We start from the raw sequence: 13,251 nt of genomic DNA, 5'->3' as shown, positions 1-13,251 counted from the left end.
CACTGATCCCAGCACCTCATAGTTCAGAGAAGATTGCTGCCCAATAGGAGGAGCTAGTAAAATTGAATTCAGAGCTCACCTGCCGCCAGTGCTGTGTAAACCCTGCAATAAAGAAAAGATGAAAAGAACAGTTTATGGAGGCCCCGCAAATCACCCAGAAATGCATTTTAAATAAAAGGACACATTCTACTCATGTAAAAACACGCTGATTCCCGGACCGTCCGCGGGCCGGATTTAGAAGGCGATTGGGCCGCATCCGGCCCCCGGGCCTTAGTTTGCCTACCTATACTCAAGACAGAAGGATGCCAGCCAAACCATGTAAGTGGGAAATTGCCAGCACAGCCACATTTGACTTCAAAAGAGGAAATTTCCTTCCGAATGAGGAGAGTGGTAAAAAGGGAGTTGAAAAGCCAAGCCAAGATGCTCAAATCTTTTCCAGAGGCTTGGAAGTTCTTTAAAACCGTGATATTTGAAGTTAAGATTGAATGTAGGCCAGGAAAAGTACTACCAGGGCTAAGAGGATGCCAGCATGGTTGATGACCAGAGTCAAGGCAGCTTTTGGAGGCAGGAAGGCTTCCTTCAGAAAATGGAAATCTTGTTCAAATGAGGAGGACAAAGTTTAAAGCAAAAGAAAGCAGACAAAAAGGGATATAAAGAATTCATTCATTTTGCCATTTGTTAAAGGAGCGTATTGATTTTTTTAAAAAAGTTAAAACCAACCATAGCAATTCTGCAACCACATCAAAAGCTGGGAACAGACTAGGAAGGCCATTGGAGAACAAGGTAATTGCAAGCCTGCTGGAGGAGACTAAAGAGGAGCTGAATGAATTCTTCCTGTGCCTTTGTTCATGAACATGAAAAGGAGACTGCAAGGTGATTAAGGATTAAATTGGGGTGGTTCGCACCTGCCTCCCAGTTTGGTTATTTTTACTCTTGGCTCGATGATTAGCTTGAACTGTCTGTACTCTGATGTGATTTGATTTTTGAAGGGTTTTTTTGCTTTATATTAGTGGAAATTCACTGTATCGTAAAAAAAAAGAAGTATAAATATCTGCCAACTGAGGGCAGCACCTTACACAATGCTGCCATAAGAATGCAATCCTTGTGGAACCTTCTCAGTTCTGCACCAGCAGTCAGGCAGGGAGAACTCAAAGTCCCTTGCCTTTGCCTCCATCCAGGCCTTGGAGCAGATTTCAGGGGGGCTGGGGAGCCTTGGAAGCTGGGGCATCAAGAGGCTGTTGTGGAAGGGGCTCTAGATTTAACCCACAACACTTATGTGGATCCCCAGAGCATTGTGACACATCCAGACAATGTGAGAGTCCTGGTGTGAGCATTCTCTGCCTTGGAAGCCTCGCTATAATCAATTCTAGCTACTGAGCAGAGACACACTTTGCACAAGCTCAGAGGCGCCCTTGCTGTCGCTCATCAGTGCACACGTTCCAAGTCTGAGCAGGGCAGAAATTGAAAGCAGTTGCCAGGGAGCTCATCCCCGGAAAGCCTCCCATCAAATTTAAGGCGTCAGTTGGTTTGGAAAGGTCTGCGGCTCGGTGGCAGGGAACCTTCTTTGCATACAAAAGGCCCCAGGTCCAGTCCCTGCGACCACTAAGTATGGCTGGGGAAAACAGCTGCCTGAAACCCTGGAGAGCTGCTACTGCCGGTCAGTGCCAGTACTATGCTAGTTGGGCCAATGGTCTGGCATTGCGTAAGGCAGCTTTGCAAATCTGCTTAAAGATATGAAGAGATTTAGAACAGGGTTAGGCAAACTAAGGGATGCGGGTGGCGCTGTGGGTTAAACCACCGAGCCTAAGACTTGCCAATCAGAAGGTTGGTGGTTCGAATCCCCGCGACGGGGTGAGCTCCCATTGCTCGGTCCCTGCTGCTGCCAACCTAGCAGTTCAAAAGCACGTCAAAGTGCAAGTAGATAAATAGCTCTGGTGGGAAGGTAAATGGCGTTTCCGTGTGCTGCCTTGGTTTGCCAGAAGTGGCTTAGTCATGCCGGCCACATGACCTGGACACCGGCTCTCTTGGCCAATAAAGTGAGATGAGCGCCACAACCCCAGAGTCGGCCATGACTGGGCCTAATGGTCAGGGGTCCCTTTACTAGGCAAACTAAGGCCTGTGGGCTGGATATGGCCCAATCACCCTCTAAATCCAGCCCGCGGACGGTCCAGGAATCAGCATGTTTTTACATGAGTAGAATGTGTCCTTTTATTTAAAATACATCTCAGGGTTATTTGTGGGGCCTGCCTGGTGTTTTTACATGAGTAGAATGTGTGCTTTTATTTAAAATGCATCTCTGGGCTATTTGTGAGGCATACGAATTCATTTTCATTTTTATTTTAAATATAGTCCTGCCCACCACAAGGTCTATGGGATGGTGGGCGGGCCCACGGCTGAAAAAAGGTTGCTGACTCCTGATTTAGAACAAAGCGCCACACTGGCGCACAAAGGGTTACACTGCTAGAGATACACAATCATGCCTAGATCGACCAGGCAATTTGAGAAGCGGGTGAAGCCACTTCCTGTCCCCACCTTGCCCTTTCCTTGGGGGAAACTGGGGGTTCCAGCTCCCAGCTTGCAGGGAGAGGTGAGTTACAGGGGAATTTAGGAGGGAGGGGCCATTTGCAGGAAAGTTGGGAGAAAATGATAGACAATCCCAGAAAATCAAGGGCATCAGTGGCTTCAAAAAGGACATAGGAAGCTCCTTTGTACTGAGTCAGCCCAGTACAGCTAATCTTTTTTATTTCTTTTTAATGCAGAGAGAATAAACAGTTTGAGGAGAAGCTGAATGAATTCTTTGCTATGCTTTATTCATGAACTACAAAGGGAGGCTGCAAGGTGACTGAGGATTAAAATGGGGTGGCTTATTGTTACACGTAGCTTGGGCTGCCTGTATTTTGGTATGATCCAGTTTTTTGTTCTGTAGTAGTGGAGATACGCTATATAGCAAGCAAATGTACAAATATCTGCCAGTCACGGTCAGCACCTTATGCAGTGATGCAGAGTCAGCTGGGGCCTGAGTAAAAAGGAGCTTGTCAATGTTTAGGGAAGCTTTTAATGTTTGATGCATTACTGTATTTTAATATTTTTTTGGAAGCCGCCCAGAGTGGCTGGGGAAGCCCAGCCAGATGGGCGGGGTATAAATTAATAATAATAATTTATCATTAATGCAAGTCTCTGGGAATTGCAGGTGTTGTGAGAGAACAGGCTGCTAAGATTGCTGGAATGATACAGCAGCTGCGACATTCCCTGCCTGACATCTTACTTATGTTCTTTTGTAAACTCCAATATCAAATATTTTTGTTTCTGCTCTGCTCAGAAAATGCACTGGCCCATCTGAATTTACTCCTCTGCCAGCTGCTTTGCCCTGCTGCACATTCCGGTCATAGTTTGGTCTGGATCCAGCCCTTGAAGGAGAATGGCTGAAGCACAGGTAGGGACCCACAAATATTCCCCCCTCTCATTTTGTTCCAGCAGTGGTGGCTGGTGCCCCCTGGGACAGGTAGTGTGGGAGGCAGGGAGCTGAAGAAGAAGTGGTTGCACAGAGCCAAATGACAGGCAGAGCCAACTAACCCAGGTTTATCCCTGTCGTCCTCCTCCTCCTCCCTGATATGAAGGCAAAACTGAGAGGGAGGAGGAAGAGGAGGAGGAACAAGCAGTGCACCCTCCTGGCCTCCTTGTAAGAAGGCAAGGAGCAGCAGGTTGAGGACAAACTGAGGTAGATGGGGCAGTCCTTTCATTACCCTAATCATGGACCAGCCTTCCCCGCTTTCTTGGTGAGGCGATCACACAGGGTCCCCAGACGTTTCACCGTCTATTGATCCCTGTGCCACCACTTTATTTCTTGCTGCCACCACCCAGGCCCTACCTGGTAAAATACTGAGTCCAGTCAGGGTTAAATTGGAACATAAACTTCTGTTTATTTATTGCAGTTTGACAAGCCTGTGGATTCATAAACAGTATCGGTCAATTACAATCACGGGGTGCCTATCCAGACCTATAACTTCCACTACCTGCTCTCACTCACTAAACCACCTCTCAGATATTTACTTGTCTTCCTAGCCCCTAACTGTTCCTGACTCAGTTTATTTTGCTACACTAACTCAACCTACCCACAGACTCTATCCCAATTCACTCCCACTCCAACCAACCTCCCAACGAACTCCCCTTCGCCCCTCCCAGAGCTGGTTTTATAGTCCCTCTGACTCCACCCCCCTGGGTTCTGATTGGGTAACTTGTTTAACTATTTCACCTCCAGCACTCTCATATGTTAATGTCACACTCGGAGTATACCGGAAATTGTAATTTATTAAAATTGTCTGATGGGCCATCAGACAGATATAGCAGAGCTCTTCTTACATTCTTATGACACAGCATATGAGGACAAAGGACTGGGAGGGAGGAGGGGAAACCAAGCTCCGCTAAAAAGTCTTTCACTAGCCAAAAACCCTGCTCAGAAATGAGAACTCAAGTCTTTCCCCAGTGGACTAGCTAGTTGAGGCTATTTTAATCAAGAAAGATTTTAATGTTTCAAAATGTGCCCCCTTTCACCCCTTTTGTTACAGGATCATCCGGTTTGCCCGACAAAAGAGGGAGACATCAAAACCGAGGATCAGCAGAGTAGTGAAGACCTGCCGGTAGGCATCCTTAATCCACTCACTTAAGTAAAACGATGGAAGGAACTTATTCACCCAGTGTATCATTAATGCATGGAACTCCCCGCCACATGATGTGCCACAGGCTTGAGTGGATTTAAGAGTGGATAACACCCATTCACAGGGACATAGGAAGCTGCCATATAACAAGTCAAACCAAACTGGTCTTGCTAGCTCAGTATTTTCTACACTGAATGGGAGCAGCTGACCAGGGCTTCAGGCAATAATTTTTTACCAGCCATGCCTGGAGATCCTGGGGGTTAAACCTGGAACATTCTATAGGTTGTCTGAGTCCTTTTGGAGGGGCAATGTGGGATACAAATCAGTTAAACAAACAAAAAAAGGTGAAGTAAGAATTCAACATCCTGAGAATCTCAGCTTCTTTTTAATAATAATAATAATAATAATAATAATAATAATAATAATAATATACACGCTGCTAGCACTGCTGTCAAGATACGACTGAGAAGGCATGGGCAGAGACCACGTGAAGAGGCAGTTCTTCTTCCTCTCTCATAATACTAGAACCCAGGACCATTCAAAAAGAACATTGGGAGATGCAGGGCAGACAAACCAAAGGGTTTCTTCACACAGTTGAACTATGGCAGTTGCTCCCACCAGAGGCAGTGAAGGCTACCAATTGAGATGGCTACCAGTTGAGAAGAGGATTAGCATCTTTAAGAGAGGCTCAGACAAATTTATGAAAGATAAGGCTACCAATGGTTACTAGCTATGATGGCTGTTCTCTACCTTCACTTCTGAGGCAATATTTGTTAAGGATAATGGTTTAATTGCCTGAAATGGGAATGTTTGCTTCTGTTGAATTGATGTGTATTTTTAGCATGGGTTCTTTTTTCCTTTGGCGGTAGCTCTCTCATGATTGGCTGACTGTGAGTCACATGAGAGAGGCATTCCATTCTGTTGTGACTGTTATTCAAGTAACTGTCGTTTTTAACTGGCTTTCTGCTTCTGTGTGTGTGTGAAGGGGAATGGCTGCTGAGAGAGGTTTCTCAGGATCTGCTAAGGACAGTGTATGTTAGTGTCATCTTTCTGAAGTGAATCGGACAGAGGAGATTTCCTAAATGTTAATAGGGAGAAACCTGAGCATGATATTGTAAATATATGTTTATGATAGTAAAGGGTTATTTGCTGTTGTGCTCAGGTACTGCTTAGAGGCCTCTTGACTGAGGCATCTTGTTGGCCACTGTGAGAACAGGATGGTGGACTAGATGGGCCATTGGCCTGATCCAGCAGGATTATTTTTATGGCAGTCCCTAGTCATAGCTCATAGAGCTATGGATTCTCTGATCTATGGGATTTTCTCCCAGGCTCACCGCCCACTTCTTAAATCTTGCCTTCTGACAGAGAGAAATAGAAGCTGAGAGGCTTAAGATTGTCCAGGAGTGGAAGGAGATGCACCAGATTCTCAATGAGCAGCAACAGCTCCTGCTGAGGTGGCTACAGAACATGGAGGATGACATTCTCCGCAGAAAGAAGGAGGTTGTCCGAATCACCAGGGAGACTTCCCTCCTCGGTGAACTGGAAAAGGAGAAGAAGGCACAGCAGCCATTACTGGTAGGAAGAGTGGCATCTTGGAAAGTCAGTGGCAAACTGGGAATCTGTGGGCTTCTGACTGTTGCTGGACTACAACTCCCAACTACCAGACTTTTAGAAGACATCTGAAGGCAGCCCTGTTTAGGGATGCTTTTAATGTTTGATGTATCATAGTATTTTAATATTCTTTTGGAAGCCGCCCAGAGTGGCTGGGGAGGGCGGGGTATAAATAATAAATTATTATTATTATTATTATTATTATTATTATTATTATTATTATTATTATCATCATCATCATGCTGCCTGGGGCCAATGGGAGCTAAAACTTAATTAAATTAAATATAATTAATTAAATGTATTTTCATTGCTTGATTGCTTAAAAAGTGCAGATGAAAATGGTTCTGAGGAAAAAAATAAATTTGTTTTCCTTGCAGCTTTTAGTAAAAATAATGTTACATTGCCCAGCAATGCTCCTATTATTGATTAAAATGATTTTTCATTGATTATAGCAGGGGTGGGGAAATGCTTTCAGATCCTGACCTCCCCTAAGGGGCCATTTCTTAGTTATCATGACATGATGAAGCATTTTCTTTTGCCCATACAGTTTATAACCAAACCACCTGGCAAAGTTGAAGGTCAGCTGTGTCCTTACTTGCCCCACACCTGGTGTCATATGGGGTAGGTGGATGTGGCTTGAATAAAACAGCCTCGGGGGCTAAATCAGGACCCCTTGAACTGACATTTGAATCTGCCATGAACATTTGGGCTGTAATATGCATATTATTATTATTATTATTATTTCTAATTGTTCTAGGCTGCATACCCTCTACATTTTAAAAGCACATTCAAAGCACATTTCCCCTCTCAATGATTTCTGGCACTGTAAGTTAACGCCGCACAGAGTTAACAGTTACCAGGTACACTTAACAAACTACAGTGTCTATCATTCTTTGAAAGAATTAGCTTTGAATGGCCTTGCCTGTCATGCACAACACAGCAAGCATATTCTCTGGCAACTCCATAAACTGTTCTTTTCATCTTTTCTTTATTGCAGGGTTTACACAGCACTGGCCGCAGGTGAGCTCTGAATTCAATTTTACTAGCTCCTCCTATTGGGCAGCAATCTTCTCTGAACTATGAGGTGCTGGGATCAGTGGGTGGGGGAAGGAAATTGAGGGAGAGCCCACACACACTTTCTTAAAATGTCCTTGTACCAGGAGCAGCCAACATTTTGTCCTCCAAATACTGCTGAACTCCAGCTGCCATCATCCTTGGACAACAACATATTCTTAGCCATCCCTGTCCCGGGTCCTGCACTATAAATTGAAAGCAATATCATGTCACTTAAGACAGTCATGTCTCCCCTTCCCACAAAGATTCCTGTGAATTCTGGAAGCTTCTATCCTTATGTCAGGGTGTTGGACTAGACAGGTTCTTTGGCCTGATCCAAGAGTTCATGGATGTTTTGCCTCTTCCTCTTCCTCCAACAGAGACACTTAACTAACTTTCTTTCTTTCTTTCTTTCTTTCTTTCTTTCTTTCTTTCTTTCTTTCTTTCTTTCTTTCTCAGAGACGATACATTCTTCCCAAAACCAGAGCCTGATTTGGGGGAGCTGGAGCAGAAGCTGAGCGATTTCTCCCACAAAAGGGCCGCTTTCCTGGAAACGCTGCTGGCATTCAAAGGTGAAGAAGGATTTTTATTTGCTAGGATCATTCGAAAAGCCACAATGACATACAGATAAAGTGAAAACAAAAAATGCACAGTTGTGTCCTATGCAAAGTGGCCCCATTGGAATTAATGCAGAGGACTATGGCCTCATCTGCAATTGAATATACAGTCAAACCTTGGTTGTCAAATGTAATCTGTTTTGGAAGCCCGTTCAGCCTCCAAAATGTTCAACAACCAAGGTGCGATTTCCTGCACTCAAGCAGAAGCCGCAATGGATGTTCGGCTTCCGAAAAACATTCGAAAACCGGAGCATTTACTTCTGGGTTTTTGGTGTTCAGGAGCCAAAACATTCCAAAACAGAGCCATTTGGGAACCAAGGTTTGACTGTACATTTAAAGTAGTAGCATTATGTTTTAAACAAGAATGGCTTCCCTCAAAGAATTCTGGGAAGTGTAGTTTGTTAAGGGTGCTGAGAGTTGCTGGGGTAGCAAAGCTACAGGGAACCAGGCAGAGGGCCTTCTCGGTAGTGGCGCCCGCCCTGTGGAACGCTCTCCCATCAGATGTCAACAAGATAAACAACTACCTGACATTCAGAAGACATCTTAAGGCAACCCTGTTCAGGGAGGTTTTTAATGTGTGACATCTTAGTGTATTTTTGGTCTTCATGGAAGCCGCCCAGAGTGGCTGGGTACAAATAATAAATTATTATTATTACCCCATTCTCCTCAGAGTTCCTTGCAAAGAGGGATTGTTTGTTAAGCCACGCTGAGGACTCTTGTCTACTGTTTGTTTGTGACATTGGTGTCACCATGCCACAAACGTATGGAGAGGCAAGGCTTCTCCATAAGTCTTTTAAAATTGTGCATGCATGATGATTTGGGCTCATGATGACATTGGGGAGGTTATCCCTGCTTTCAATACTGTTTCAGCCTGCAAACGTTTTAGGGTGGACCAACTGATAAGTTTCCAATCAGAGCATGTTCCCCAACTTCCAGTTTATTTATTTGACCTGCTCCCGTGGTGCTGTAAACCCAGGAGTGTCGCTCCCGATGATAATATTGCGGTAATGTTGTGAAAGCATCACAGGGCTACAAGTAAAGGAGAATGACCTCTGGTTGGTCCAGTATGAATACAGCATGAATCGGCTAATTAGTGTTTTAATTGCCAGAAAGTCCGCCAGCAGTTGGAAGGGGCCCTGAGAGAGAAAGAGAAAAAGGACAAAATTGTGAAGGATGTTAATTTTTTTTCTTTCTTTGTGCAGGAATTCTGCATCTGGAGTTGAAGAGTAATGGAGGTACGTACACACTTTAACTTTAAAAGTAAAATAAAATTACATACTAGAGACCAACCCGTTTTGCTGCCTGAATGAAGGATGATAATATATAAGTATTTTTATAGCTCAACATTTCTAACCTTGCAAGGTTTAAATTTCTTTTTATATTATTATTATTATTATTATTATTATTATTATTATTATTATTATGTAATAATAATAAATAAACAAGAATAAAAATGTGCACCCCACCACTGAGACCATTCCACTGTAACTATCCAAACTCCCAAAATTTCAACAACTCTCGCCATGGTTTGACCCCTTTCTGTTTTAACAGTACAAATTCTACAAACACCTTCCATATCTCCTCACAATCATTTATCCTGCATATTCCCTGTCTTACCTTAATGGCACATGTTAATTTATCGTTAATAGCTATATCCCACACCTCTTTATACCATTCTTCCATTTTATATTCTGCTTGCTCCTTCCACTTCCCAATTATAATAATCTGTGCGGCTGTCAATAAATTTGTGAGCAAGTCCTTCATAGCCTGCGAACCTTCCACCCCATCGTAAATTGATAATGATACCTCTGCACTTTTGGTCAGCTGTAACCCAGTGATTTCCTGTTATCTCCTTAAACACCCTTTGCCCAAAAAATGTTCATATTTACACCCCCACCACATGCGAACATAATTCCTGGTTTCCTGGCATCCCCTCCAACATAACATCGAATATTCATGGTTTATTTGATTTAATCTGACTGGGGTTAAATACCATCTCCAAACTAATTTATAATAATTTTCTTTTATTCTTAAATAAATTTCATGAAGATAGGAACACAGGAAACTGCTTTATCCTGACTCAAAACTATTGGCCCATCTGGCTCAGTACAGTGGTACCTCGGGTTAAGAACTTAATTCGTTCTGGAGGTCCGTTCTTAACCTGAAACTGTTCTTAACCTGAGGTACCACTTTAGCTAATGGGGCCTCCTGCTGCTGCCGCGATTTCTGTTCTCATCCTTAAGCAAAGTTCTTAACCCGAGGTACTATTTCTGGGTTAGCGGAGTCTGTAACCTGAAGCGTCTGTAACCCGAGGTACCACTGTATTGTCTACTTTGACTGGCAGTGGCTTACAAGGGTTTCAGAGAGAGAGTCCCTGCCTGAACCTGGGACCTTATATGCAAAGCAGATGCTCTGCTACTTAGCTAAAACCCCTTCCCACAATGATTGAAATCATAGAATTTATCAGATTTTGCTGCATTCATAGAACAGTATCCAACTTGCTTATTTCTAGCAGGAGACAGCCAGGTGAGCAACATGGAGGATGAGAAACCTCTGATGGATCATACTGAGCAACAGGAACGGAATGATAGGACAGTGGAAGGAGCAGCGGAGAAAATGTCTCTGTGCCCTGAACCGAAGGCCCCTTCTGAGGATGAAGATGGCTCAAAAAGAGAGCAGAGGAAGTGTCTGGACAAAGGGGAAGAGGACAAATCTATTCCCTGCAAAGGAAATGACTGTGACCTTGATGGGCACAAAGTTCTGCCAAGGACTCAACAGATCAAGAAGCAAAGGATGTGTGCCGAATGCGGGAAATGCTTCAGTCAGAAGTCAAACCTTATTACACATCAGAGAATCCACACCGGTGAGAAGCCGTATGAGTGTGCCGACTGCGGAAAGAGCTTCTGCCAGAGATCGGGCCTCATTTCACACCAGAGAACCCACACGGGCGAGAAGCCGCACAAATGCTTGCACTGCGAGAAGAGCTTCCGGTTCCACTCCAACCTCATCATGCACGAGAGGACTCACACGGAGGAGAAGCCGTACAAGTGCTCGCATTGCGGGAAGCGCTTCAACCAGCGGTCGAACCTTGTCAGTCACGAAGGGACCCACCGGCAAGAGAAGCCGTGCAAGTGTTCCGAGTGCGGGAAAAGCTTCCACCGGAGCTCAGAGCTCACAGTCCACAAGATGACCCACACGGGGGGAAAGCCATACAAGTGCCTCCAATGCGGGAAAGGGTTCAGGAGGAGGGCGGACCTCATTGTGCATGAGAGGACCCACACGGGAGATAAGCCGTATGGCTGCCCTGATTGCGGGAAAAGCTTCAGCCAGAGGTCGGGCTTAATTGTGCACGAGCGGACGCACACTGCAGAGAAGCTGCACGAGTGTGTGGTGTGCGACAAGGGCTTCAGCTACACCGCACACCTTGCCGTGCATGAGAAGCCAGACCTCACCACGCATTGCACGGGCGAGAAGCCGTACGAATGCGCAGACTGCGGGAAGAGCTTCTGCCAGAGATCGAAACTCGCCGTCCACCAGAGAACCCACGTTCGTGAGAAGCCGTACAAATGCTCTCACTGCGAGAAGAGCTTTGGCTTCAGGTCCTACCTCATCGCACACGAGAGAATCCACACAGGGGAAAAGCCGTTCAAATGCTCGCATTGTGGGAAGGGCTTCAGTCAGCGGTCGGCCCTCAAAGGTCATGAAGGGACTCACCAGGAAGAGAAGCCGTACAAGTGCTCCGAGTGTGGGAAAAGCTTCTGCCGGAGCTCAGAGCTCCTCGTCCACCTGATGACCCACACGGGGGAGAAGCCATACAAGTGCCCTCAGTGCGGGAAGCGCTTCAGAAGGAAGCCGGAGCTCATCATCCACGAGAGGATCCACACGGGCGAGAAGCCGTACAAGTGCGCAGACTGTGGGAAAAGCTTCAGCCAGATGTCAGGCCTCCTCAGTCACGGACGTACCCACCGGGAAGAGAAGCCGTACAAGTGCGCAGACTGTGGGAAGGGTTTCAGGAGGAAGCCGGACCTCATCGTGCACGAGAGGACCCACACAGGGGAAAAACCATACAAGTGCGCGGAGTGCGGGAAGGGGTTCAGGAGGAGAACGGATCTCATCGTGCACGAGAGGACCCATACAGGGGAAAAACCGTACAAGTGCCCTCACTGCGAGAAAAGCTTCAGGCAGAAGCCAGGCCTGAACGTGCACCAGAGGACCCACACAGAGGAAAAGCCGTAGAAATGTGTGGTTTGCAACAAGAGCTTCAGCCATGCCTTGCACCTTTGAGATGACCCAAGTGGAAAAGCAGCCATTTTAAGTGCCTGGACTGTGGGAAAAGCTTTGACTGGAAACTGGATCTCACTTTGCACTGCCAGAACCACACAGCGGAGAAGCCGTACGAATGTGTGGACTGTGGAAAGTCAGCCAGAGGCCAAGCCTACGTACGCATGAGAGGACCCACATGGGCAAGAGGCTCTACCTGTGTGTCAAGTGCGAGAAGAGCTTCCAGAACAGCTCCAACCTGAAGTCACACCGAAGGGCCCACTCTAAAGTGAAGTCTTGCAGGTGCTCGGAGTGCGGGAAAAGCTTCATGGGGAGTTTGGATCTTAGCAGACATCAGAGATTCCACACAGGAGAGAGCTCACAAGCAGCCCAATTATTTGGAAAACTTATTTTAAATAAACAGTGGTTTTGCACAGTGCTGTCTTTGTTCACTGTTGGCTGTTGACTGGCATATGTGGGTGTTGGTGCATGGCATTATGGGATGCCATCCTTATAAAATGGTGCTGTAGCTCTCGGCTCAAGCAAGAGGGCTGAAACGAAAGGTTTGGCTGATTATTTAAAATGGAATAGGTCCACTCTCCTTGCTTCCAGTGTTCTTCTCTCACACTCATTTCACTCCCCTTCTCAGACAATTCCTTCTTGGTTTCCTCTGGACCAAGGATGGGGAACCTGCAGCCCTGCATACATTGTTTTATTATTATGGAACATAATATATTTATATCACACCTTTTTCTTCAGGGAGCTCAAGCTGGCATACATGGTTCCCCCTCTCCCCTGCTCATTTAAAACCTACATATTGTTGCTAACAGATGGACTGTGTGATACTTTTTCTAATGAAACAAAGTTTTCTTCTTTTTAAATCATTTGGAACCGCTCCCCCCCCCCCATTACTTTTACTCCCAACGGATGGAGACTTGTTTACTGTAACGGCCAAAACTCTGAAAGTAAGCTCTTCCCTTATTTGAAAGTAAAACATTCCCTTATTTGAAAAGCTAAGTGTCTGTGATTTATTCTAATCTAAGTATTTTCATGGG

At 45.4% G+C, this 13,251-nt stretch overlaps 1 protein-coding gene across 5 annotated transcripts; it reads left to right on the top strand.

The window, feature by feature from the left end:
* The first annotated feature begins 2,412 nt into the window (after nt 1-2,412).
* Nucleotides 2,413-13,208, top strand: LOC309336624 (uncharacterized protein). 5 transcript variants are annotated; one of them, XM_081852674.1, is made up of 8 exons: nt 2,413-2,587; nt 3,320-3,433; nt 4,566-4,637; nt 6,021-6,230; nt 7,264-7,286; nt 7,779-7,891; nt 9,139-9,171; nt 10,452-13,208. In XM_081852674.1, exons 2-8 carry the CDS (start codon nt 3,419-3,421, stop codon nt 12,170-12,172), a joined length of 2,187 nt encoding a protein of 728 aa, XP_081708800.1. In that variant the 5' UTR covers nt 2,413-2,587; nt 3,320-3,418; the 3' UTR covers nt 12,173-13,208. The 5 variants fall into 5 exon arrangements, with proteins under 5 accessions (XP_081708800.1, XP_081708799.1, XP_081708803.1 ...); XM_081852673.1 differs by having other exon boundaries at nt 2,414-2,587; nt 10,449-12,632; XM_081852677.1 differs by lacking the exon at nt 2,413-2,587 and adding an exon at nt 4,696-4,875 and having other exon boundaries at nt 10,449-12,632.
* The last annotated feature ends 43 nt before the right edge of the window (nt 13,209-13,251 follow it).

Source organism: Podarcis erhardii (assembly GCF_964252035.2).
Source record: "Podarcis erhardii genome assembly, chromosome: 2".
Classification (NCBI taxonomy): domain Eukaryota; kingdom Metazoa; phylum Chordata; class Lepidosauria; order Squamata; family Lacertidae; genus Podarcis; species Podarcis erhardii.
Note: the sequence above shows the minus strand (reverse complement) of the source record. Positions and strands in the feature narration are given on the sequence as shown.

What these genes read in the sequence shown, in the direction of transcription:
- LOC309336624 (XM_081852673.1), top strand. An exon ending in AGAGTAGTGAAGACCTGCCG is followed by an intron (nt 4,638 to 6,020) that starts GTAGGCATCCTT and finishes GCCTTCTGACAG; the next exon opens with AGAGAAATAGAAGCTGAGAG. An exon ending in AACGCTGCTGGCATTCAAAG is followed by an intron (nt 7,892 to 9,138) that starts GTGAAGAAGGAT and finishes TTCTTTGTGCAG; the next exon opens with GAATTCTGCATCTGGAGTTG.